Source organism: Cygnus olor, chromosome 12 (assembly GCF_009769625.2).
Source record: "Cygnus olor isolate bCygOlo1 chromosome 12, bCygOlo1.pri.v2, whole genome shotgun sequence".
In the NCBI taxonomy this organism is placed as follows: Eukaryota; Metazoa; Chordata; class Aves; order Anseriformes; family Anatidae; genus Cygnus; species Cygnus olor.
Genome location: NC_049180.1, coordinates 1,843,615 through 1,870,179, shown reverse-complemented (window position 1 = coordinate 1,870,179; position 26,565 = coordinate 1,843,615). Strand labels below are relative to the sequence as shown.

Here is a 26,565-nt window from a genome sequence, read left to right as displayed (position 1 = left end):
GGGCGGGCTCGAGGCGGCCTCGCGCCCCATTGAGAAAAATCCCGCGGCGGCGGCGGCTCCGCTCCGCCGCGCACGGCCCCGGCCCCGGCCCCGGCAGCGAGGGGCGGGCGGGCGATGCGAGCAGCCCCGGGGGGGGGGGGGCCCGCCCGCCGCCGCTGCCGCCGCCCCCGCCACCCACCCGCCGCCGCCGCCGCCGCCGCCCGCCCAGCAGCCAGCCGGGGCGCCGGGCTCGCCCCCCGCCGAGCGATGTCCAGGAGGAAACAGAGCAACCCCCGGCAGATCAAACGTGAGTCCCGGTTCCTCCCCCCGGTGCTATCTCACCTCGCTTTTTTTTTTTTTAATTTATTTTTAATTTTTTGCACACACCCCCCCCCCCCCGGTTCCTTCCCTTCTGCCCCAGTCTCCCCACGGGAGCCCCGTGCCTGGCTGCGCCCGGTGCCCGCTGCCCCCCTCCCCCCCCCGTTCCCCAGCCCCTTTCCCCGGCTCCGTTCCCCGTCCCCGTTCCCCAGCCCCATTCCCCGTCCCCATTCCCCAGCTCATCCCGGCCCCATTCCCCGTTCCCCAGCTCGTCCCCGCCGCCCCCCTCCCCCCCCCCCTTTCCCCTCCCCGGCGGCGCTGCCAGCTCGGTGGCTCCTCCGGTACCGGCTCCCGATGGGGGCCCCCGATAAGGCTCGAAAATATTCCGCTCTGCGAGTCCCGGCCCGATAAAGATCGCTCTGTCGGGACGGCCTCAAATTGGGATCTTATCTCCCCTGCCCGCCGCTCAGCCGCAGCGGGGCAGGGGCTCCCCGGGTCGCCCGCGGGGGTTCCGTCCCCCATGGGACACCCCCGGCTCCGGGGGGACTCCCCCGGCACCCAAAGGCCCCTTAGGGCAGGGAGGAGGTTGGGATCCTGGGGGTGTCGCTCCAGGACCGCCCCCCCCCCCCCCGAGCCCCGTTATCGGTGCCCACCGGCGCGATGCCGCGATGTGCCGCCACGTCTCCCAAGAAATTGGGCGAAGTGCTGGAAGTTTTTTCGGTGCCGGGCTCGGTTGGCTGCTTTTTTTTTTTTTTTTTCTTTTCCTCCTTCCTCTCTGTTGGTTTTCTTTTCTCCTTTTTTTTTTTTTTTTTTTTTTTTCTTCCCCTTGAGTCGATCGAAGCCGGTGATAAGGCCGAGATGCGAGGATAGGGAAGGCTGGCCACCATGTGATAATACAGCTTTATCTTTCTCTTGAAATAATTGCAAGGCTGAGTTGCACCTACCTGTTTCCCTGCCTGGGGTGATTGTTCTGGTGATAAAGCGCAGCTAGACTTTTACCCGGGTAGAGTTAAAAATAGTCCCGGCTGCCTCCTTGATTTTATTATTTTTTTAATTTTATTTTTTCCTTTCGGATAATTCTGTTTTATCCGACTTCCGCGGGTTTCCTTCCCCGGGCCTGGGCAGCGAAGCCCCTCTTGCGGGCGGCTCCATCCCCGGTGGCGATGGAGCACGCGAGCTCCAGCTGGGGGAAAACGGGAGAAGCCTCTCCGGTAGCCCCAGTAACGACACCGATCGGGGCGATAGCATCCTGCCGGCCCGTGGGCTCCGCGCCACGGCCACGGGGAGCCCACGGAGTGTGTGTGGGGGGGGGGGGGGGGCAGAGGGGGCCGCCGGGGCGCTCAGCCTCCGCGGGCGCGCGGGGGGGGCGCGGGCGGCTCGGCTCTCCCTTCCCCGGCTGCTTTCTGCCGAGATGTGAAGAAATGATAAAGTGGGAGGCTGATCTCAGGCCGCCAGCGATGGCCAAAACTGATTAAAAGCTGAAAGCTTGGAACCCTTCCTGTATGTGTCAACATGAAAACAGTCATTAGAGACGTGGAGCGCCGCGAGAGCGCGTTTCGGCTGCCTCCGACTGCTCTCTCCTGAGGAGGGAAAGTATGCATGAATCAGGGCTCTGGTAACCAGACTCCTCTAATGTACAGACCGGACCTGTTTCCACAAAGTCTATCCTTTTTATCATCTCGGCTGGAGCATTAAAACCTCCTCCAGATTCATATCTGCTTATTTTATTTTCCTCAGTGACGCTATGTTCTCTCTCTGTCTTCATCTCTTTTTTTTTTTTTTATTATATTTTTTTTTCATTTTTTTTTTCATTTTTTTCTGAAGCCCGATGAGCAGCGCAGATAAGGCTCGGAGGGGAGATCGCAGGGAGAGCGGGCGATCGCCAAGAGCGATAAGACAAAGATCAGACACTGGACTATATTTAACCAGCTGCTTTAACCTTCTCCTTCAGCTTTCTGTGCCGAAGCCTTTCTGACGCAGCGACTTTCCCCGGGGATGGGTGCGGGGTGGGGGGGGGTCCTGAGCCCCCTCCTGGAGGCAGGGTGCTGCCCGGAGCCCCCCGGCAGCAGGAAGGCTCTGCCAGCCGATGGCAGCTCCGTGGAGGCTTTTCAGCTTGTGGCAAAAGCTTTTTCATTTTGCAGGGGCCCTCCTGCCTGATACCTGCCCGTGCCTGGGGGGGGCGGTTGTGGCTCAGCCCCCCGCTCCATCAGCAGCGCTGAAAATGCAGCAGCCTCCCTGCAGCTGCTGCTGCTTTATTTTAATTTTATTTTTTTTTTTCCTTCTGCCTTTTGTTCTGCTGGTAGATAGATGCGAGGGGCTGATAGAGAGCAGGAGCTGATCTCTCGCCCAGATAGCCTGTTATATTTATTAACTTCAAACAGGGGAGCGCGGGCACACAGCTGAGGAGCGAGGCTCCTGGCAGCTGCGTGTGCGTGCGCTCACAGCGCCGGGTCCTCAGATGGGGGAACTGATAAGCCGCAGATTGATCTCGTGCTGTCGATGTGCCTCTCTCCGGGTGCTGTTGTTTTAATATATGTGTTGTTTTTGGTTTTTTTTTTTTTTTATTCCCCCTTCCTAAATTAACTGGAAGCGAACATTTTTTGTAGTAGTTTGCAGGAGCCTGCCTGTGGTTTTTTTTTCTTTTTCTTTTTTTTTTTCTTTTTATTTTTTTTTCTTTTCCCTTTCTATTCTGCTTTCAGCTAGAGTAGATCTGAGCTCCCGATAAGCGCGGAGGCCCGATCTCCATCCTGATAAAGATTGCCAGGGGAGATAAGGGCCACTTATCTCTCCCGACCAGACTGGAGCAGGATTCGCTACAATAACAAACATTGAAAAGAGGGGCAAAAGGGCTCCAACAATTTGTTCCACTGCAAATGTGATTAATGCAGGCGCTCTAATTATCTGATGGGGGGCAGCTGCATGTGTGTTTTCATTTCGCAGGGTGTGTTGTTTTTTGTTTTTGTTTTTTTTTTTTCTCCCCCCACATGCTCGCACTCTGAAACAAGCCTCGTGTAGAAGAGCTCTCCTCAGCGCCTTTTATCACCTACAGATGTTGCATTAGTTCGACGAGGGCTGACTTTCTTTTTCGATCGCTATCGCCCCGTTCTGCTCCGCGCAGCAAACACACGGCGGTGGTTTGTTTTTTTTTTTTTGGGGGGGGGGGGGGGGAGCGCAGTCACATTTTTGCGTGGGGATATTTTTTTAATTGCTATTAGATGGTGTTAGATAGCGAGCGTGATCTGTGCTGGTAAAACCCTGCCTCCTTCTCGATGGGGTGGTTTTTTTTGTTTTTTTTTTGTTTTTTATTTTATTTCCCTCCCTCCCTCGCTCAGCTCTGCCTGGGGCGCTGCGTGCCGGGGCCGTGGGAGCCATCCTTCCCGGGAGCGGGGCGCTTGTGGAAAGCCAGAGTGAATTTCTTGTAAAGATTACAGTAGCCGGCCCAGAGCCTATTTTTAGTGCCGGCGTGGTAACCCCGTGCCTTTTGATCCTCCCGGCACGCCTCCTGCCCTCTTCTCCTGCAGTTTGCTCTCTGAGCGGTCCTTTCCTTTCGGTAGCGCGCAGGTGACTAACTACCTCCGCTTTCTGATTTATTTTATTTTTCCCCTTGCTGCTGCACTTTTCCGTCCGCCGTCAGCCTCCGCTGCTCCGTGCCTCGGTTTCCTCCATGGGCGCCCGCCGGGGAGGGATGCTCCGGGACGGGTGGGCGTTGGGATGGCTGGGGTGGCGTATTTTTTCCCCCCCCGCCGGGCTGCTCCTCTGGCTGGGGAGGGTTCCCCGCCTCGTCTGCGGGGAGGACCCGAGGACAGGGGCGGCCTCCCAAAACCGGTATTTTCTGTGATGCCGGGGGACCGCTGCCGGGGCCGGCCCCCGTGTCTGTCCTGCTCCCACGGGCGCTGCCACCCTGCGTGCCAGCCCCTCCCCTCTTGTGCAAGCCCCTCGGAGGCGCTTGCCAGCCGTGACTCAGTGCCAGCCGTGCTGGCACGGGCGCCAAGCCCCGTGGCACCTCTGCCCCCGCAGCCGCTGCTGCCGGCTCCTTGGGATGCGCTGGGAGCAGCTTCTGGGGGCGAGGACCCGTCGTGGTCCCTTGGGGTGTCCCCGTGGCGTGCGGGGGGGTCCGGGCTGGGGTGGCGATGCTCTGATGGGGGTGGGACGTGGCTGTCACTGTAGGGGTGGGACGCATCCAGCAGGGCCCCAGCCCCTGTTCGGTGCTGGGCGGAGGGGTTCAATGAGCCGTGGGTGATGCTGGAAGATATTCCAGGTGGCAGAGGGCTGTGGTGTCCCACGGAGCCGCCGTGGGGTCACCGCTCTGCCAGGGGTCCGGGTGCGTGTGTCCCAGTGGACCCCCAGGTCTGGGAGAGGAGCTGTCCCCACGGCTGGTGGCAGAGGGGACGGCTCGTCCCTGCGTCCCTCCAGGGCAACGTTACCAATCTGCTGCGAAGGCTCTGGGCTGTGCCGTGCCCTGCCAGCCAGGGGATGGATGCCCCGTGGGTGCTCCCCTCGCAGCGCGCCCATTTTCTGACCCTGTTGAGGGGTTTATCCCTGGGCTGGCTTTCCCCCAAAAGCCCCCACCGGCGGGTCTGGCTGCACGCAGGATGCTGTCCGGTTGGCAGCGCAGCAAAATCTGTTGGCCAAGAGCATCCCGGCGGCGATGGGCTTGGCAAGCGGCCGCTTGCAGGGCCCGTGGGGAGATGGGCGCTGCCCTTTGTGCCCGCTGCTCTTCCACCCCCACGGGGACGTCCCCAGCACCAGCGGCCGGAGCGGGCAAAGGGCTGCAGGGAGGCACAGGGAGCCTCCGGCTGGGGCTGAAGGCTCTGGCTCCGGACTCACGCAGTTGGGCAAGGTCTCTGTTTTCCCTTCGCGAATCACAAGGCCACCTAGCAAGCTGCAGCTTCCCCTTTCGCCGAGTTGCGAGGCGGCCAGCTCGGGGCAGGGAAGGGAGCAGCGCTTTCCCCCGGGAGCGCTGCAGCAGATTGCGCCAGGAGATAGCGCCGTGCTGCAGGTGGGCTCCCCGCGCCGGGGCAGCCCCGGGGACACCGTGTGATGGTGGCATCCCGAAGGCAACCGGGAGCCGGAATCACCGTGGCCTTGTCCGCCTCTGGTGCCTGATGGTGGTGGGGGCATCCCCGGGGCATCCCGCAGCGCTCCCAACCCTGTGCCATCCATGGGGTCGATGCCACCCCCATCCGTGGCAACAGTGATGCTCCTGAGGTGCCCAAGCTGGGAGCAGCGGGGCTGGCGAAGCCTGGGGACAGAACTGCTGTGTTTTTCTTGGTGTTGGTGGATTTGGGGTCAAATACGCCCTTTCTGAGCAAGGGAGGAGGATGTTTGCCCTGCCTGCTGCTGTTCCCGCTGCAGCCTCAGAAAACGCAGGCTGTGGCGGTGCCGTGGAACAAAACCAGCCCGGATTTTTTCCCCCGTGCCCATGTGGTGAGAAGGGAAAGCCCTAAGCATGGGTCAGGGCACTGCAAGGGGATGGCAGGAGCAGAGAAACCTTCTGGCTTTCTGTATTTGGGAAGAAAAAGTGAAAAATGCCTCTGGCACCCAGGAGCGGCTCTTGCTGGCCGGCTCTGTGCATCCTGCAGGCACCCAGGTTTGATCCCTAGGAGGGGGAAGAGGAGGCTTCCTCCCTCCCCATGGAGAGGAGCACGGATGGAAGCAGAAGGCCCAGCTCTCTTTTTTTTTTTTTTCTGTGACACGTCCCGTGACCGTTTTTGCTGCCTGACTCAGGAGTTTTGGACGCTTCGGCTTGGCGAGGCCGATGTCCTGCTTCACGTTTTATCAGAAAAGTTCAAGTGTTTCGGGGGTAATAAAGTTCCCTCTTCCGATTGCCGCGGCAGTGATGGCTCCTCATTGTTCCTGTCGCAACATGTTTTTTTGGAAGGGATGAAATGCCGAAAGGAATGTAACTGCTGACCTTGGGCCGCAGTAGGGTTAAGGAGTGTGCGCCTATGAGTCACTCGCGATAAGAGCCTTCCACGGCTTTTTTTCCTCCAAAATAATTCTTTATCTCCTCTTTCTCACATCAACATATTTTCTTGACATCTCCCATTCAACGGCGCGCGGAGGAAACGCGCCTCTCCAATTTGTTCATCTGATGAAATATAGACGCATTGTCTTTGCCTTCCGAGCGGCAGCGGGGTCGGGCGGCGATTTCGGGGACGCGTGGGATGGGGACGGCGGTGGCGGCATCCCCGTGGCACGTTCGGTGCCGCCGGCATCGCCCAGACCCGGAGCTATTTTTATTTTTTTTTTTATTTTTTTTTCTTTCGGTGCCTTTCCCTCGCCTTCTCCACCGGGAAGTTGGGCCGCTCGCGCGCTGCTCCGTCTCCCAGGCGAGGCCTCTCGTGCTACTTCCAGCTCCTATGATAATGCGGAAAGTTGAACTGGCCCCATTACTGCGCTGCGATGGTTGCCTCGATAACGCCCCGATAATGGCAGCGATAGCAGCAGCTCGGTAGCCAATGGCTCTGCCGCTCCTCCCATTAACATTCCCCACCACGGCCCGGCTCGGAGCTGCCTATCTGCTCTCCATTTCCACTCCTCCGCTAGATAAGAATGGAAATACTGACTTCATAGCTCACTGATTAAAGTGTCTGGATTTCTTGATAATACACAGATAAATTATGTTTTTCAAAAAGAAGGTAGGGAAGGGAGTGCGAGGGGAGGGAAAAACCTCCAGTCCATTTTTATTATTATTTTTTCCCTTCCCTCTTTCTCAGGGCCGGACCAGAACGAGGGGCTCGGAGGGGTGTCGTGGCTTTTTGGGGCTGCAGGGCCAGGCTGCCTGGGCTCGTGCGAGCTGGGTTTGCTGGAAGCATGCGGGGCCATGCACCTCCCGGTGCTGCCACCAGTCCTGCTGCCACTCCATGCCTCCTGCTCCCGAAATACCGCAGTCGCTCGGTGCAGCCGGGCCACCTGCACCAGGTCCCCAGCCACAGGCGGTCACGTCCCCGCGGTGGGACGGGGACCCTCGGCCACCTGGGACCTGCTCGTGCCATGCTTCGCTGCACCTCCTGGGGGTGTTCGGTGTCACCGGCCGTGGTGATGCCGTGGGGCTGTGGCACGTGGTGGTGCCCCAGCCGATGGTGGCAGTGCCACCGCGATGCTGGCAGCGCCACCCAGGCACCCTCCTCCTGTCCCCCGCTTGTCCCCCGTGGACTCACAGCTGGTTTGCAGGGCACAGGGATGCTCGGGGAGGTGTTTGTATTTCTCAACCTGCTTTTGTAGCCTCAGGCCTGCTGGCTCTGCTCCCCAGGGTGCTTCTCCAAGCTCTTTTCTGCGACTGCTGGTCACGCTGTGGCTCTGAGCGCAGCGGACAGGTTCAGCCCCGAGGGTGATGACACCCAGCCCAGCAGGGATGCTTTGGGACCGGCCTCATCCTGCTGGCACGAGCTGTGCTGCATTAGACCATCCCAACCGTCCCATTCCAGCTTACAGAGGCTCCAGCCGTTGTGCCCGGTGGCCTCAAACAGGGCTGGGTGATGGGAGCAGGCAGGGCAGGCAAGGACCCTGAAAATCACCCGTTATCGGGCGCTTTCCTAAATTTTCCTTGAGGTTCTTCAGTCAGCCCTGGCAGAGCAAATGGGGCTCCCAGACCTCTGGGTTCCTCGCGCTCGGGAAGGTATCGACCGCAAGAATCTAAGTTTGTTTCATCTAAATATAAAACTAAAGAGCCAACAGTATAAAGTTCATTTTTTAATGTGCTGCCCCATTCCAGTTGGGCTGTTCTCTTTATTTTTTTTAGAGGAACTGTGATAAAAAGCAGCGATAAAGCCAGGACTGTTTTGTGTAGGAGTCGGTATCTGCGTTATCTATCTCCCTTTTTCACTCTCCGAGCAGCTCTGTTGTTTTTTACTCTTATCTCGCTCCACCAAAATGCCAAGAACAGGAAAAAAAAAAAAAAAAAAAAAGGCAGCCCAGGCGCGCGCGTTTGCACAGGCACAAACCCAGCATCGGTGGAGCTGGGCACAAAGCTCTGCCCCTAGGGAGCAGGAGGGTTGTGAAGGGTGCTGGGGGGGGCTGTGCACCCGCAGGTGCTCGGGCTGCCAGCGGGATGCAGGAGCCCCAGTGATGGGTTTTTGGGGCCAGCAGCTCCTGTGACCTTCGTCCCGGGGCTCGGTGCTGGCAGCCTGCCCTGCTGCTTGCAGATAGACTGCCTTGTACCCTGCTAGGGGTGTTTTCTGCTCCCGGAGCCCCCCACCCCTGCTCGTCCCTGTGTCAGTGGCCGGAGACCCAGCACCGGTCCTGGGTGGTGCTGGAAGCTGGCACTGGAGGAACTGGGAGCCGGCAGGGAGCCCCAGCTCGAGCATCACCGCTGGTGGCCTGATGGATCCAGCACTGCCCTTGTCCCTATCCCTCCATCCGTGTCCTTGCCGGGTGCTGCTGAGGATGGAAACTTCAGGACTGGGCAAAATTCGTCCGAAATCCTGTCCATTGCTGGTGGTTTTTGCTTCGGGATGGGCTCACGGGGCTGTAGTGGCTCCGCCAGTCGGTGACCCAAAGCGCAGCAGCGAGAGGTGGGGGCCAGCTCCGGTGAGGATCTCCGGGGTAATTCCGGGGTAATTTGTCGCTGGATTAGCACAGAGCCTGACCTCTGGCCTCGCCCTCACCTTGTGTCCGCGGGGCCGTGCCGGCGGGCGAGCATCCCGTCCTGCCGGGGCCCTGCGCAGGCTGCCCGTGGAACGGCGTTATTCCATGTTGGAGGGAAAATATGGGAAGTGAGGCTTTTCACCTGGAAGAAGCCCCTATTCCCCATGGAACAGCATTATTCCATGTTGGAGGGAAAATACGGGAATTGAGGCTTTTCACCCAGAAAAAGTCCCTTTGGCCACCAGCAGCCGAGGCACGTGGTACGGGAGCAGCAGGAGCGGTTTGCTTCGTGCACACCCACCTGGATCCTGATTTTTTGAGTCCTTCCCAAGGATCCTGTTGGATCCTTCCCTGTTAGCCCCCGGAGCGGGGGGGCTGCCAATGCTGCGCCGTCCGATCTGCTCGTGCCGGGCACCCCCCCTGTCGCGCATCCCCTCCTGCGCCCTGCTGGGTGCTGCCTCGGTTTCCCCGCTGTACACAAGCCACCGGGGCACCGTCCCCACGCAGGGACCCCCCCCCTTTTTACCCCCCCCAGCCCCTCCACCAGCCAGGCGGGGCTATGCTGAGCCATGTCCCCGTTCCGCGCAGCAATCTGCTCCTATCCATCTGATGCGCCGGGGCCGGGGACGGCTCTATTAGAAGCTCTCCTCTCTTAAAATCTATCAGGGCCCTATCGGCCCCATCTGAAACGTAAAGTCACTTCATTGTCATTGTTCCTGTATTTTCTTTCTCATTATTTTCCCGTGCCCCCCGCGGCCCGCTCCCCCTCCCCTCGGCGGCTGTTTGATATGATGCGGGCTCTCTCGCTATTAGTATTAGTAATCGCGTCCCCTGAAGTGAAACAATCTCCTGTAATCTATCAGCAGTTTATCGGACCTATCTGAGCGCCGGGAATGGCTGGGCCCGGCGATGGCGCCATGCTCGGGCGCTGATAAAGTTACAGAGTTCAGCCGGTGATGAATGTTAAGTAACTGCACCCCGCGCAGATAGGATGTGGACTTGGCAGGGGGAGCAGCTCCGGCTGAAACCAATCTCTCCCCTATCAGCAGGGCTGGTTTTTCTCAGGCTCTGCCTCTCCGCTTGGCTTTCCCCCCCCGCCGACGGGGGGCTGCTCGTTTTTGGGGAGGGATGCTTGGGATGGGGGTGCCACTGCCAGGCACCCGTGGTCCCCGGGGTGCAGGCAGGAGCCGTTACAGCATCCGTCCCTGCAGGTAAATTAAGCCAAAATAATAATTTATAATTAAAAAATTATCGCAAACTATAAAATCCCCCGCCTAATATTTTTCCGAATATTTCCGCCGAATATTTTTTCTTCTCCTTACCCTTTTAACACAGAAGAGCCGCGGGGCGAGTTTATCTGGGTGCGATAGAAAAGGGCTCCTAATTCGAGATAGGTACGGCTGGGGCTGGCCCCAACATTATCAGCTCCGTGCATGGGGTTGATATTAAAAATGCTGATATCTTGGAGGGGGGATGCTGCTCCAAACCTGCGCCGGGGCTGATAGGGGGGAGAGTTTTGCTGTGTGCTCAGAAAGGCTCGTTTTTCCTCCAAAACAGGGTCCCTGGGGCGGGAAGGTCCCTCCCGCTGCTTCCATCCCTGGCTTCCCCACGGAATACGTTGTAATTTTGGTAAGGTTAAGATGGGAAAGATCAGCCAAAGGGAGCCAAAAATAACCCGCTGGATAACGCGACCTATGGGGACCCGTGTCATTTCCCAGCCACCAAAACCTCGTTTGCCCTCGGCCGTGGCTCTTGGCATCCCCGCTCCGGCGCTGCCCGGGGCACCCGAGGCCATGCAGAGCATCGGGGCTGCTGGAAGAGAAACCTTAACAAGTACCAGGAAAAATTGGGTGAGAAGCACGGGCCGCTGGCCCATCAGATAGCGGCGGTTTTTGGATCGCCCTGCAGCCCAGGTTGCTCCCCGGGCGTTGCTCGCTGCGGGGCGGACGCAGCCCAACCTTGCTACGAGACCCTGGGGAATCCCCGGGCTGTGCCGGACCTGGCCGAATTGCTGCAGAACTGGGGGGCGGCTTTGCTGGGAGCGGGGGGCACAACCACGATGTATGGTTTGGGCACCTCCAACATATGGTTTGGGCACCCCCAGTTGGCGATGCCATAGCCGGGAGTGGATGCGGCGCTCCTTGAGGGTGGGTTTCCCAGGGCACACCTGCTCACCGTGCAGCCCTTTGCCTCTCGTCTGTGAATTTTGGGTTGGTTTGGGGGCAAAGAGGGAGCTTTGGGATTTCAAGGCAGCTGCGCCACCCCAAAGAGGTGCTATCCAAGCCCATCTCCCTGCTTGCGATGTGATCAGCGAGCATCCCGGTGAGGTTTCGCACACCAGGAGCGCTGCTTTGGGCCCGCGTAGTCCTGGTGGCAAGCCTCAGCTGGCCGATTTGGGATTTTTTTTGTTTCGGTTTTAATTTGGGGATGACTTTTGGGGTCAGCGTAGGGATGAGGAGGAGCTTGAAGGATGCGGTGGAAACGGAGAACAGGGCTGCACTCTGCTCTCCAGCGGCTCACCCCACGACTGCATCCGTGGCCCTGCCATGCCAAGCGTTGGCACCGGGGAGCTGGGGACACCGGGGGGGGTCCCCGGGCTGCGTGGGCACAGGGGGGACTAGCTTGGGGACACCGCGGTGCTCCCCCACCCCAGGGCTCTGCCGTCACCGCGAGCTGTTGGGCGATTATCAGCAAGGCACCGGGACGTGGCCAACCCTCAGTCCCCAGCTCACCGAGCGCCGTCGTTCAGCCCGACAGTGGCAGATACGTTTTATTTTAAGAAAATAAATAAAATAAGCTTCTGGACTTTGATGCATGCTGATAAAATTAAAAAAAAAAAGAAAACCAGAAGCGAGCGCGGGTCGCCCCCAGCTCGCACGTGCGCGCGGTCACAGCGGCGCTGGCAGCTCGCAGGCGGTGGCCAGGGCCCACTTCCACGGGACTCCTCCTCCTCCTCTTCCTCCTCCTCCTCCTCCCCGCTCGCAGAGCTGGTGGGAAAGTCTGGATCTGTTGCTATTTTCTATCTGTTATCGAGGCCTCTTATCGCTTTGCTCTTGTCTGCGTGCCTGCTTTTGGAGCGTCCAGGGTCTCTGTCTTGGCAGCCTGGAAAAGTCCCCCTCCTTTTTTTTTTCTTTTTTTTTTTTTTTTTCCCTTTTATTTAATTTACCAGATAAGTGCAAGGCATTGAGAAAAGGTTTTATTGTTCCTGTGCTGGGAGAACCTTAATTGGAGTGGAATGATCAAATCATTACCTGAGTAATGGTGATTTTCCCGATGCTGGAGAAGCCCCTCGGAGCCATCCCGCTCGCCGGGGCGCACGGCCGCTTGCTCCCCTCTTTGCTGGGGACCAGTTTTGGGGCTCAGCGCCCGGATGTGGCCCTGTGGGCGCAGGTTTGGTGGTGGGATGGGGGGGTCCTGGCCCCTATCCCGGGAGGGGAGTGGTGGTGGAGCAGGGACAGGCCAGGCGCTGGCACCCGAGTGACTTGGGTTAATGCGAGTTCGTACAATTGCTGTAATTTTTAAAAAAATAATCCCTCCTTGTTATCAGAAAAAAAAAAAAGAGAGAGAGAGAGAGAAGGAGGGAGGAGGAAGAAGAGTTAATCGCCAAGCGGAGTATCTTGGACCGGAGCATTTTTTGGCTCTTCCCCTCTCTGTAAAGCCAGCCTCAGTAATTCAGTTTTAAAGCATGAAAAAAGGGAGTTGATGAAATTCCACTATCAGCACTGAACCAATATGCAAAATATCTCGCCGAAAATCAAATAGCTATTATGTTTTCATTTCCATTTCAGCGTATTTGCTTAATGAAGAATAGACAGATCAGGCAAGCCGAGGGAGGCTGTGTGCGGTGATAACTGTGCAGGGCTTCCAGCAATCCCGGAGAAATGACGCTCTGCTCCCTGCTCCGCCGCTCGCTCTCCCTCTCTCGTCTTTTTTTTTTTTTCCTTTTTTTTAAAAAAAAAAAAACTAGCCAGTATTTCCTTTAACCCACCTGGCCGTGGTGCTTTATTCCCCTGGGGATGGGTGGGCTGGGGCAGGGCTGCTCACAGGGGCACGCTGGATGCGGGAAGGCGTCCTTGGTGACTTGGGTGCACGCGGCCGGCACAGGTGCCACTTGTCCCCCTGTGTCCCCATCCCCATAGGCACCCTGTGCCAGTGCGTTACCCAACAACGAGGTTTTATAGGATCAGTTCCCTCTACAGCACCTCTCGGGGTGGGTGGTGGGTGCCACGGGGCGCCCCGTTGGGCACCCTGGGGCGAGTGGCACGCGCGGCCCCGTCCCGTCCCACCCCAGCAGTGCAGGCACGAGTCGGGTTAACTTTATCAGGAGCCCGAGAGCCGCGAAGGCGTGAAAGAAAAAATTAGCCTAACAATGTTTCATTTACAGCGAGAGAAACGATTTTGTTAGCCGGCGATTGTTTCTGAATATTATCAGAGTCTTTTTAATTGTGCTGGAACTGAAATTAGCAGAATTAGAATAAATTGCCTTCCCTTCTCCGGCAGCCTCTTTATTCACGCTCATTGTTGTCTGCTTTGTATAGATTATGGGCCCTTTGTTCTCCCGGTGTAAATATCCCTGCCTGGAGTCACGGAGAGCGGCTGAGGTCTGCGCGCAGCCGCCCGCCGCGCTTCCCCCTGCCCCGGGTGCCGGGGCGATGCCGGGGGCTTGGCCGCCCGGTGCCCGCCGCGTGCCGGCACGAGCCGCCTGCCGGCCGCCTCCCTCCCTCCCTTCCTCCTTTTGGCCCCGTGGGATGCTGAGTTGCCATGGCAATGGCAGCGTGCCGAGGGCTGCGGGGTACCCGCGGCGCATCCCGCACCCACCCGCCCCGTGCTCCCCGTTTCCCGGTGCGGGGAGCCGTGGGGGATGCGCAATGGGGACCCCGCTCGCTTCTGGGGCTCGTTGCCCCAGCCCCGTGTCTGGGGGGGAAGCAGGCATCCCCCAGGGGACACCCTGGACCAAGGCAGTGGCTCTGTAAACCCCATTAGTGAGGGGACGAGGGACACCAGTGACATGCTGGCCAATGTGGGGGGTTACCCATCCTGTGCCATGCGGAGCCGTAGGGTGTCCCTGTCCGTGCCACCGGGACAGCACCCCTATCCCACCCTGCATCTTCTGCGCCCCCGAGCATCCCTCAAAGCAAGCTGGGGAGGGCTCCGGGGCTCTGCCCCCCACTGACCCCCCCCCCCCCCTCTGTGTTTCGCAGGTTCCCTGGGAGCAATGGAGGAAGGCGAGGACGCCCCGGCGGGGCAGAAGAGCCCCTCGGAGAGGGAAGGGGCCGCCTCGGATCGGGAGGGCTCTGCCGAGCGCGATGCCTCCAGTCCCCCCAGCAGCGAAGGTGAGAAGCACGTCAGGGCCTTCCGTTTGCTCCCCGTAGTGTGGGCTCAGCTGCTGGTGCTTGGTGTTAATTAGCTAATGAAGCATTCCCCGCCCCATCATTAGCCGGGGGGGGGGGGGTTAAGTAAGACCCAGGTGGGCCTTGGGTGCTCCATCCCCCTGCCCGGCGTGTCCCCGGGATGATGGCCAGGAGCAAGGATGCTCTTTGGTGGGTTCCTGTGGCCCTTCCCTGGCACGGAGGGGACCCCAGCAGCCGGAGCTGGGGACAGGCAGGAGCAATTTCGGCTCTCCCGGGGGCGGGAAAGTGCTGGGGGGGGTCGCACACCAGGCTGCTGGAAACCAGAGGTGGGCTGGGTTGCTGGCTGCCGGCGAGCACCATCACCCCCAAATCCATTCCAGCGCTTTTCACCTCCCCCCGATGGCTGCGTGGGAGGGACGGGGGGACACGGAGGGACCCTCGAGGCTGCCATCCGACGTGACATCGGTGAGGCCGGGGCCGGAGCCCCCGCTGTGCCGTTGCTGCCTGCTTCCTGCCCGTGCCGCCGCCGCCTGCCTGCCGCCGCTCCGCGCCCCACCCCGGGGCGGCCGCGTTTCAGGGCCGGGCTGCCGCGGTCCCCAGATATCCTTTAAGTTCCTTCCTGTGGAGGTGGGGGCAAATCCTAATCAGTTAATGTTTGCAGCGCCCTGCGAGATAACGGCGGCGGGGCAAGGCTAATGGAGCCGGCCGGGAAGGAGCCGAGGCTCCCGGGAAGCGCCCGAACCCCAAAAGCGCGGGGTCGGCCCGGCCAACGGGGCCCCAACGGGACCGGGGTCGGGGCAGGAGGGCAGGGGTGGCCGGAGGCAAACTTTGCTCGGCAGCACGGGGAGCGAGCGGCGTTATCTGATGGGGAGCGGGGCTGGGGGCGAGGGAGCTGGGAGCCCGGGCGCGGAGCTGCACCTGGCACTAGCCTGGCTTGATAAAGAGGTGATAGCAGAGATAACGCCGAGCAGCAATAACGGCCACTAAAGCTTTCAGCGAGATGGATAAAAATCAATATGCCAGGCACTTTGATTTATAGCCAAAAATAATAGGACTTTTATACCCGGTGATTGATTTATTTGATGTTAATCATCCCGCTTATCACCTGTATTAATAATCTCCAATGCCGGTGACGTCACCCCTGGGTGTTCGCTCTGGCGCCTATCGATTGGGCTCCGCGCTGGTTATCCGCCCGGGACGCGAAGGCAAACATGTACTTTGGGCGCTAATCTTCCACACTGTCATATGCAGATAGGCCTTATCTGCTGCATCTCCAACAGCAGTTAATGGAGAAAATAATTGTTATCAAGTTGCTATGAGTACGCCACAAATAGAGCCGTGACGGGAGCGGGACCGAACCGGGTGACGCGGGGCCCTCGGTGCCGAGGGGGTGGCGGCAGAGCCGGGTGTCCCCCGGGGCCGGCAGGGTGTTTTGGTGGCCCCTTTGGTGTGGGATGGGGGGCACCGGGGGCTTTGGGTGCCCCAGGCTGCCCAGGGGGACCCCATGTGGGCCTGGCTGTGGCCATAGCTTGGCGATGGGGCGTTTTGGGGTGCGAGCCCCGTGTGCGTCCTCGCCCCGGTGCATCGTGGCTGCGGCGCTCCTGCCCTCTGCGGGCGACTGCCTCTGAAGTTCCCTGCGTGTGACCTTGTGCCTCCCCTCTTCTGCTGCAGAGGCAGAGTCGAAAGACGTCCCGGAGAGTCCGAAGGAGCCCGAGAAACCGGATCCTGGAGAAAATCCACAGGAGCCGAACTCTTGGAATGGGCCAGGTGAGTGCCCGGCCAGTCACCGTGCTGCGTCCTGGGAGCGGGCTGCGGCTGGAGGCATCGGGGTGTTCTCCTCCAGGGAGGGTGGTGGGGCTGAGACTTGGGCACGCTGCGAGCACCGAGACTTCTGCTGGGACAGGAGATGCAGGAGGTGATGGTCACCTTCTCCCACATCCCTCGGGTCTGTAAAAGCCATGCCAGGAGCGGCCGGGCTGGAGGCAGCGCGGGCATCGCGCACCCTGGCGCAGGGAGGGCTCTGTCCTGCACCGCCACGCGCTGGCGAGGCCACTTCGCAAACATCCTGGCAACCACAAGAGCGAAGCTCGAGTGGTTTCACGATGCTTATCAAAACCCCAAGCAGCGAATAGAGTCAACTATCTCCCTGCTGGCATCTCCGTGCTGGGCTGCGCGGAGCCACAGGGGCCGGCTAGCCGTGTGGGTGCCCCGCGCCCTATCGCGCCGCTATCTCCAAACCTCCGCGCCGATGGGTTTAGGGTCGGGGCTTCTCCGCAGATTGGGTCTGCGGGCACGTGCCCGCCGGGGCTGGCAGCGGCACGGTGAGCCTGCCGGGTGGATGTGCTCCGGGCACGCTGCGGGTGCTGAGCAGCCCCCGTGTCCCCTCGGCAGCCCCGGGGGCCGTTTTGGCAGCAGCGCGTTTCCTCCCCGCCGCACATGACGGGAAGGGGTGACCTCGGTGCTGGATAGCGATCGCCCTTCGCCGCTGATCCCAGCCTGGTGATGGGGATGGCTGGGGCAGGGGACACGCTGCGTCCCCGTGGGCACCCAGGCGGGCTGGGCGATGGAGAGCCCTGGGAAGGGCCGGCAGCCAGCACACGTGTGCCGGCAGCTGCCGAAATCCCCACGGCACGGGGGAGAGCGATGGAGCGCCCGGCCCTGCTCCCCATCCCGTGCCAGCCGAGGGGAAGCGCGCGCCGGCCCCGCTGATATCCCCGTCCCTTCCTGCACGGCCAGCAGGAAGGAGCTGCGAGGCTCCAGCTCCTCTTTATCTGCTCCCCGGCCCTTTGTCCCCGTGACCGCAGGGCTCCCCGCTCCTGCGCTGCCATCCCCGTGGTCGCGATGCCTTGCTGGGGACCTTCTTCCTCTCCTAAAAGCAAACCTTCCCATCCCATCTGTGTGGCCAAAGCGAGCTCCAGCTCCATCCCCTTGGCCCACCGCAGGGTTTCCTATAAGTGGGACCGTGCGGGGTTGTACCGGGGTGCTCAGGAGGATGCTGCCCGGCCGGACCCCTCGCCGCGGGCTCCCCAAAACGAGCGGCGCGCGGTGCGAAGCCTCCGCTCCGGCCCTGCCTCCCCTTCCCCCTCAACCAGCGCGGGTTATTTGCATTCTTTATGTAAAAGAGATTTTATTATCGCCTTCTCCCAGCCCATCTCTATTCTGGTAATTGGAGTGGTATTAATTTCTGTGTGGCTGGGAGTTGATGGCGGTCCGGCGATGCTGCAGCGATAGGGTGTTCCTTTCGCACCAACCGCCGCGATAGCCCGTCTATCAGGCGCTCTGCAGGCTCTGCACTTATCAGGGATGGAGCTGGCAAAAAGGGAAACTCTGAGCAGCCTGAATTTTCTTTTTATCTGGCAGGATCCGCCGTATGTCAGCAATGGCAGCCGCGAAGATGCGGCCGGGGGAAGGGGGGGGCAGGCGCAAGGCCGCTCCCGGGTGCCTTTGTTCGCGCCCCGTGGGGTCTCGGGGGGCCGGGGGGCTTTGTGCTTAGGGTCTGCAAACCCCCTGCCCTCCGGGCGCGTATAATGGGTGCTCGGTGGGCACGCTGCCCTGCGGGTGCTCCCAGCTTAGGATATTTTTCCGAGGGGCTCATGAGTCCCCAGGGTGGCACAGCAGCGTGGAGATGTCACCCCCGTCCCCTCGCTGCTGTCCCTCCGCGCTGCAGCACCCGTGTGGGGACTCTCCCTGGGTCTCCTTGGCCCCGTGGGGCAGGAGGAGTATTTTTTTTGAGTATTTTTTTTTTTTTATCTTTGAAATGACCTTGTTCGCCAGGGTGGGCTGGCTGCTCGCAGCTCTGATATGCAAATAGCTGATACCATAATCTATAATCCTCAACTTGGGAGCGTTTACAGATGTGCGGGGCTGTTTCGGTGGCCGTGCCGAAGGGGGGCTGCTCCCCGGCCACGGTTTTGGTGGCTTCATCTCACTTTTGGACGCTTTCTGAAGAGGTGCTGGGAGGGGAACGCTGGTGCCCGTGCCCACCGGCAGCGAGCGGGGTCAGAGGGGGGGGACTTGGCGCCCACTCACGTCCCCCAAAACCGTCCCGTTATCGGCGCTCTCCCCTGCCCCGGCTTTCCATCTCGCCCACTCGTCGTTGTTTGCCTTGGAGCTGGGCCCGTGATGAGGACTTCGGGAGCACCTGCGGCCTCGGCTCCTCTCCAGCAGGGAGAGCTGGGGGCGTGGGACTGTCCCCTCCTGTCCCGAGCCAGCCTGGCCGTGCCCAGCTGCGCATCCCGGAGGGGTACGGCGAGATGCTCTGAGAAACGCCGCGAACTTGGTATCGGCGCGGGGCGGGGAGCAGGGGAGAGCAGAGCCACGAGTGAGGGCCAGGCAGCTCAACCTCAATATTAGACACTGGAGAATCCCCACTGGGACGCCAGGTAGAACGAAGCTTTTTGCTGGAGGAGCCGGGGGGAACCCCACAGTGGCACAGCCTCAACCTCACGGCACCGGTGTCTTGTCCCCCCCGCCCCCCCCCCCCCCCCCCAAAAAAAAAACCACGACCCCGGGGCAGCCGCCCCCGCCTCCTCCCTGGCACGCCGCCGATAGCAATCAGCCACCACACCAAAGGGGCCTTATCGCCTGCCCACATCCCCCCGGCGCTGCCACGGCGCCCAGGTACGGTGCCCGCTGCCCCCTCCGCGGTGCCAGCGCTCGGGGAGCCCCGGGGGACGCTTTGCCCCGTCCCGGTGTCGGGGCACGCGGGACCCCATCGATGTTTCGCCGGGCCCCAGCATCCCGCTGCTGCCTCGGCTCTTTGGGGTTTATTTCGCTGTCCCCGAGCTGTGACGATGATTTCGGGTTCATTACAGAGCAACGCTCAGGACTGCCTCCCCCCACGCGCCCCAAATCCCGCCTCGCACACCCACCCCGTGCAGTACCAGCTCCAGCACAGGGTGGGGGAATTTTTATTATTATTATTTTGCGCCCCATCTAATTAAAACTGCAAACTTTTTTTTTTTTTTTTCTCTTTCCCCCTTTCCACCCCCCCCCCCCCCTTCTCCCCTCCCCTTTCCCGTTCGCCTCCCTCCCTTGTTCGGTTGTGTTTATCTGCACCCTGACTCCTGTCTGAATAATCTCTCGCAGCCTGGAGCTTGTGTGCAAACCTCAAGGTTTATTATCGGGGCGAGCAGGGCACGACGAGGAGGGACGGCTCGTCCTGACGGACAGCCCCGCGCCCCGCCGCGCTCCCCCTTCCCCTCCGCGCTGGTATGTGTGGGTGGGAAAAATTATTCCAGCTATTTCTCTTTATCATCCCGAGCCGGGCCGAGCGGCAGATAGGCGTGTTTGTGGTAGATTGCCGGGGAGAGAGGGGGCGCAGGGGAGAAGTTGGGGTCCTGGGGACCCCCCCCCCCCCCGCCCAGCCTGTGCCCGCTGGAAGCAAAGCCAAGCCCCGTGCCGGCACCGAAGGCAGCGGGACGTTTGGTGGCAGGGCTGGGGATGGTCCCAGCGATGCTGGGGACACTTGTCCTGGTTTGGGGACACGGAGAGGGACCTGCAGGGTGCAGCGCCCTGCCGGGGTTGGGGACGCTGCAGGGCGGAGGGATGCTGAGGACGGTTTGGGGACACCTCTGGGTGGAGGGACGTAGATCTGCCCCGTACACTGGCCCAAGTCCCTCTGCTCCCCATTTCCATCTCACATTGGCTTCCTTCCTCCCCCCAGCTCCCCACGGCACCCCCTTGTTCCCCTCTGCCCTGTCTGGGCAGCACTGGGGGGGTCCCAGTTAGCCCCGAGTGGGGACGGAGCAGGGACAAGGGGCCCCCAGAGGTGCCAAACCCTGGCACAGGGCTCTGGCCGCCCCTCGCTGGGGGGACCCTGAAAGTTTCCCTCCTCCCGGCCCTCTGTGAGCGCTTTCTGTGCCCCTATGATTATTTCTGCCCCCCCCCCCAGAGCCCAGCTCGGTGCAACAAAGAGCCGGGGGGGCTGCGGGGCCGATCATATCCTGGCTGGGAGGGCACCCATTCAGCTCTGAAATGAGCCGCGATAGCATCTCACGCCAGGGCAGCCGCTATTGTCTGCGGGGGGGAAAAAAAGGGGGGGGGCTGGGGGCCCACTCTGCCTTTGTGTCCCCGTCCCTCTCCTACAGCTCTCCCTCGTGCCACCCCCTCCCGAGGGACGGGGACCCCTTGTCCCCGCGTCCCCGTGTGTTTGCGGGACGCAGCAACACCCCGAAAGCAAACGTCTCGGGGAGCTTTATCGGGCCGCATCCTGCTGGGGCAGGGCGCCCCGGCTGCGGGGGGAACCCGGGCACCGCGTGGCACCGCCGCGGCGCCTGCCAGCTGCGGGCCAGCTGGCGAGCGGGGCTCAGCACCCTTCCTTCACGCCCCCCCCGCCCCGTAAAGCACCCGCTGCGCTGCTCGGGGCAGGTAACAGCTCCTCCATTAAGCGGGGTCAGGGTTCGGCGCGATAAGGGCTCGCCGGTGTTCCGCGGCGAAAAATCAATACACGGCGAGCGATGGTGCGGGGCGATAAGGGCAGAAATCCTCCCCCCCCCCTCCGCCACCCCAGCAGCAGGGGGAAGGGGAGGCGCGTGAGGCCCAGACCCCAAAGCTGGGGGGCTGCTCAGCATCCCCCCGCGGCTCGGGGCTGTCCCACGGTGGCCCCGGGATCAGCGGGAGAGGGGCGAGAGCATCCCGAGCCGCCCGTCCTCGCCCGCTCTAATTTAAGCCCCGCTCGCTCCTTTGTTGTTCCCAAGGCTGCCCTGATTACTCGAGCACCCGGGACGGCAAAGCCGGGATAATCTCCTTAGCCCCTTTGGAGAGATTTCCCTTTGTGAGCGGAGGTGAAGAGTGGAGATGCTGCGTGTTCGCGGCTTAAGGCTCTTCCCAATCGGCTCCCTCCATCTTATCGGCGCGGTGCCATCACATCATTGCGCTAGTTGAGTTGTCAGGATTTATTCCTTCCGACGCCTTCCAGCCTTCGAAAAACAGCAGCCGGGGGCGTGCGGCGCCGGGGCTGGGGGCTCGGGGGGCTCCTCTTTTCCCCCCCGGCCTCGATTTTCCCAGCTGGGATGCTCCTGGGAGGCCGGGTACCAAGCGGTGGGTGGACAGACGGACGGACTCACCCTCCTCTCCGGGGGTCCCCGAGCCCCGAGGACAGCAAACGGGCAGGCGTGGGACCCCTTTGTCCCCCTGCTCTGTTTTTCTGGAACTAGGGGTGTCTCATTTGGGGTGGGGGCTGGCATTGGGGCCCCCAGGCCTGGCAGCCCCCCGGGGGCCGGGACGCAGTATTAATAGGACTGCTGCGTGGTGCTGCTGGTGCTGGGAAGCGGTCTCATGACTCCCTGATAGCTGTATTTATCCAGATAGTATCCAGGCAGCTGCAAACACTGCGGAGTCCTCGCATCGGAGATCCCGTCCCGGGGCAGATCTGATCCTTTAGGGTTTGGTTAAAGCATCGCGGATACGTTCGGGGCGAGGGGACGGAGGCCCCAGGACGTGGGAGCCTTTTGGGGTGGGACCAGCCCTTCTCTCCTGCTCGCTCCTGGAGGAAAATCGGACGTGTGTGTGTGTGCGCGCACACGTGTGGGTGTGGGTGTGCGTTTGCACCTCCTGAGCACCCAGGAGCCAGCGTGGGTCACGGCACTGCCTCCTCACCCGCCTGCTGCCCTTGCGCCATGGATGTCCCTTGCCACAAGGATGCCCGTGGTTTTCCTCTTGCAGGCGGGCCGTTGCAGACCGTGCCATGGCCATGGGGACACCGCCGTGTGTCGCCTCGCGTCCTGACCCCCCTGGGACCCCAGCCCCAGCCTGCCCCGGGTGCCCCAGGAGCTTTCTCTTTCATTTACCGGCCGATAGACGGCAGCGGCGCGATGACGGGATTAATCTTTGCTCCCCAGCAGAGCTCAGGCTGTTTCTCTGAAGTCTCTCGATGAGGAGATAAGGCAAGGCGAAGGGCCCGGGTGAGCAGGAGCTGCTGGCCCCTGGGCAAGCACCGGGGCGAGGGGACCAGCCCCGCTTTTGTGCCAGCCTCAGGGGATGGATTCTCCCTGAGCGGCACCGCTGTCCGCTTGCCGTGGGGACCCCGTGCTGTGCCCAGCAGGTGCCCCCATTGGGACCAAACCCCCCCCGGTGTTATTTTTTTCCCCTCCTTCCTTCCTTTTTGCTGCTTTTCCTGACCCGAAGCCAGCAGCCCCATCCCTGCCCGAGGTGGTTAATCATCTCGGAGATGAGAATTCCTGCGATAACGGCGGGGCCGCCCGCGGGGTACCGCCTCGCCGGGAACCGATGGCGAGATTAGATAACGGGGTCGGTTGTGTTACCCCGCGGGGTGGTGACACCGAGCGCCGGTGGCGAGGGCAGCGCAGGGCACCCGCACTTTGCTCCCTGGGGCTGCCGGGCTCTGCGCACCGGTCACCTCCAGCGGCCCCGTGGGGTGGCACCGCCGGGGTCCCGGCACGTCCCCGGTCCCTGCCGCGGCGCTTTGAGGACAGGGCGATTTGGCTGAATTTGGGGCTGTCGGGGCTGGCTTCCTGCGTGGACAGGGCCACCTGTGGGTGGCTGTCCCCGTCTGGGGACGCCGCGTGTGTGCTCGGCTTGGGTGGCATCCCCAAGGCCACCTGCTTTCCATTTTTTTTCCCGTTGTTTCCCCTGTGCCAGGCGATGCAAAGCGCAACGATGCTGTGTGTTTGTTTTGGGAAGAACTTTTCTTTTTTTTTTTCCTCCTCTCTCCGGGTGTTGTTGGCCGCCTCGGTGAGGAGCATGGGGACAGGCACCCAGCTGGGCGCCCCCCTGTCACCCCTTGTCCCTACAGCAGTGGGTTACCCCGCAAATGGGGGCACAGCCGGTTCCAGCAGCATCCCAAATCGTGCACAGGGTGCGGGCACAAATCCATCCACCAGCACCGGGCTCAGCACCACCAGGAGCCCCGCTTTGGCCCAGCCCCATGCTGAATTTTTGGGGGCCGCGGGTGGATGCGCCCCGCTGCGGCGTGCCCGGTGGCGGGGTCGGCTCTATTTTTGTCCCCCCGTCTGGAACGGTTTTCTCTTTATCAGCGCCTGTGTGTTTTCTCTGCTGGGGATTGATACACAGAAGATGAAGTGCTCTGACATGGGAAGTGTCAGGCGAACGCGCTTATCGCGGAGACGTGGTCTCCTGACCCAAACGCCGCTGATTAGCACTGAGACGGGGGGGGGGGGCAATGGGGGTGGGGGGTGGCAGTTGGGCTGGGACGGGGACCCGTTCCCCAGGGGCACCCAGGCAAAAGCCAGAGGTGAGCTAAATCCACACAGAGCCCATGGGGAGCGCCAGAGGGGGGCCGATGCAGGCCGGGGGTGCTGTCCCGGGGCCGGGCTGGTGATGGAGGTGGCTCAAGGGACCCCCAAGCCCACAGCAGTGCCTTTGGGAGCCAGCAAGAGCCGGCTGCTGGCAATAACTGGGTGCTGGAAGTGCAAATTGGTGGGCAGCAAGGTGCCGGGGAGGAGCAGCCCCCGTGGGGTCGTGGAGAGGGACGTACCCGTTGGCATGCCTCAGACCTTTGGGACCTTCAGCAACTCTGCAGACCTTTTCTCCCATCCATCCCTGCCAGATGGTGGTTTTTTTTTTCCCCAAGGGGCATCAGCTGCGCCCTTGGGATGTGCTCGGAGCCAGGGCAGCACAGGGCTTCCTCACCCACCCCCCGGATGGAGGGGACTCGAGGTGACACCGTGGGGCTGGGCGCTCGCAGGCACCTCCGCCCCGCGCTCAGCACCCAGCGCTCCCGGTGGCTTACCTGAAATAACCCCGGCGCAGAGAGGATCCAGATGTCAGCCCGGCTAATAAACGCATCAGATTCCAATCTCTGCAGCCACAGGATCGTTTTATCCTCCCCGCGTTCCTAGCCCTGAAAGCAATTTGCCTCCAAACGAGCGCAGCCTCCTCCCCGCCCACGGGACCCGCGCGTTGCAGCGGTGCCCTCGGAGGATGCAGCGAGCGCAGGAGCTGGGCACCAGTGTCCCCACGGACACATGGCTGGCTTTTGGGGGACCCCAGAGCGGCCCTGGGAGCCTCACACCGCTGGTGGCACCCGTGGGTGGCTCCCTGTCCTCGGGGAGCATCCTTTGTCCTGGGGTGCAGCGACCGGCCCCTTCCCGCGGCGCTGCGTGGCGAGGGGCAGCCAGCGCGCGTCCATCCGAGTATTGGTTACCTGCCATCTTATCTGCGCCCCGAAAGACAAAGGCACAGTTAAAACATTTTAGAGCAGCCTTCATAGTGTATTAACGTGTTATCTAACCCATTAAACCAGAGCCTTATCAGATAATCAAAGCCATTAAGCCCTGAAGCTGCTGCGACTTTGGGTGCGGGGATGGGAAGCGCTCCTTCCGCTCCGCCACGGCACCGAGCCCGGACCCCCGGCGCGGGCATGCAGGGACCGAGTGGTGCCCTCGGGGCTCTCCCGGCTTTGGGGCTGTGGTTTCGGCCGGTTGGGCACTCCAGCCCTGCTTCGGTTTTTCCCCCAAAACCAGCCTGAAAGAAACCTTCCCGTGCTTAACGCCTCCCAGGCACCCTTTGGGAAAGGGATCGGGATCGGGATGGGGACGGGGCTGCCCTCGGTGCCAGGGCCCGGCTGATGTCGTGTTTCCCTCCGCAGACGAGCTGGAGCTGGTGGTGCAGGATGGGGAGCAGCGGGTGCGAGCCTGCCGGAGCCTCCCCGAGGGCTTCTCCTGGGGCCCTTTCCAGGGCAGCATCCACAGCGAGCCGGCATCGCCAGGGCACGGCGAGACGGTAAGGGGCGCTGACGGGGAAGGGGGAAACCCACAGCAATGAGCGGTGTGGGGAGAGGAATCACTGGGGGGATTTTCCCTGCACCTGCACTGAGCTCCCTGACCCCATGGGAATCACCCGGCTGCTTTTGGGTGCCCGGGGCGCTCCCCTCGCCCTCACACGTCCACTTTGCACCATGGCTGCAACACGCGGCTGTTAAAACACCGGCCTGACGTGAGCCCACGTCGACACCCCCAGGCTGCCGGGGTCCCTTCCCCTCCAGGCACAGCTCCTGGTGCTGCCCGTCTGAGCTCGGAGCATCCCCGAGGACTGGGGCCGGCAGCACCCAGCGGGGCGCTGGCGGTCCCATCCCGTCCCCCCTGGTGTCACCTGTGCACGAGCAGGCTGCTCACCGGCACGTGCGTGCTTGCGGGGGAGATGGGGCTCGGGGTGGTTTGGGGCTCAGAGGGGAGCCCAGTGGCCACGGGGACAAGCGGAGAGAGGTGGCAAGGAGCGGGGTGGCACCCTTTGGGATTTCAGCCGGTTTAGTGCCTGAGCCTCGCGGTTTGGTGTTGTGCTGGAGCCACGCTGCCGGCGCCTCGTGCCTGCTCCGAGGGTGAACATCGGTGTGGGTGTGTGGGGGTGTGCACGGGTGTGCTGTAGGCCCTGGGGCCCCTCACGGCCGCATCCTTCCCCTCTGCCCCCTCCCCAGAGCCGTGCGAGGGCAGCTCCAGCGCAGGGTCCTCGCAGCCGGGGCTCTCATCTTGGCTCCATCCCCACCTCCTCCTCCTCCTCCTCGCTCCCTCACTCCTTTTTTTCTCTCTCTATTTTTTTTTTTTTCGCTCAGGCCCGTTTATCTTTGCCGAATTAAATCCTTGATTAACCCTTATCTGCCCAGTTTGGCTCCCTATCTCCCGGTTGGCGCCGTGTGTCCAGACACCCGGTACAGGATGATTGATTTCTTAAAGATATGCGCGGCTTTTCTCTGATACTTCATTTATTGTCTAAATATTTTTGCTCCCATTTCAGCAGCTCCCTTATCGAGCCGGGCTGATGATTCCCAGCCCTGCTTTCCTCCACCGCTCGCCTCCCTCCCTATCTCTGCTTGGGGGAAGCGAGGAAGGGATCGCAGCCCCATCCCTGATAGGGGCTGTCGCCCTTGGGTCCCTTCGCCTTTGTTGCTGGCGGCAGGAGGGGGGGGGGAGGCAAAGGGGGTGTCCCCAGGTGCCAGCTCGCGGCTGGAGATTTAGTGGGGACTTGGGGACGTCGGGTGGCTTCTGTGCATCTTTGGCCAGGAACGTGGCTTGCGCCCATCGTGGTAGGGATCGGGGTGGAGGTGATGGAGGAGCAGGATGCCTGCAGGTCCCACGGGGCTCCCCAAAATGCCCTCATTCAGGAGGGTGCACAACCCCTCTGGCAGTGCCAGCTGTAAAGGGGCAGCGCTCGGTGCCTGTCCCACGTCCCCCCAGCCCACCTGGCCCTATGGAGTGGGGGGAATGGCTCGGGGCTGGGGGGGCGATGGTGGGCAGCGCGGGGCTGCCCCGATAACGCCAGCCCGGGCGGATGCGGCGCAGATAGGGTTTCCGATGGTTATCGGTGCCGGTTCAGCGCGGAGACACTGACCCCTTTGTTCGAGGGAAAACAA

At 61.5% G+C, this 26,565-nt stretch overlaps 1 protein-coding gene across 1 annotated transcript in view; it reads left to right on the top strand.

Annotated features, from left to right (window-relative positions):
* Positions 1 to 154: 154 nt before the first annotated feature.
* Positions 155 to 26,565, top strand: part of ZFPM1 (zinc finger protein, FOG family member 1) — a 31,711-nt gene continuing 5,300 nt past the window's right edge. The window contains 4 exon segments of the mRNA XM_040571244.1: positions 155 to 286; positions 14,088 to 14,219; positions 15,909 to 16,004; positions 24,808 to 24,941. Coding sequence (XP_040427178.1) covers positions 247 to 286; positions 14,088 to 14,219; positions 15,909 to 16,004; positions 24,808 to 24,941 — 402 coding nt within the window. The 5' untranslated portion in view covers positions 155 to 246.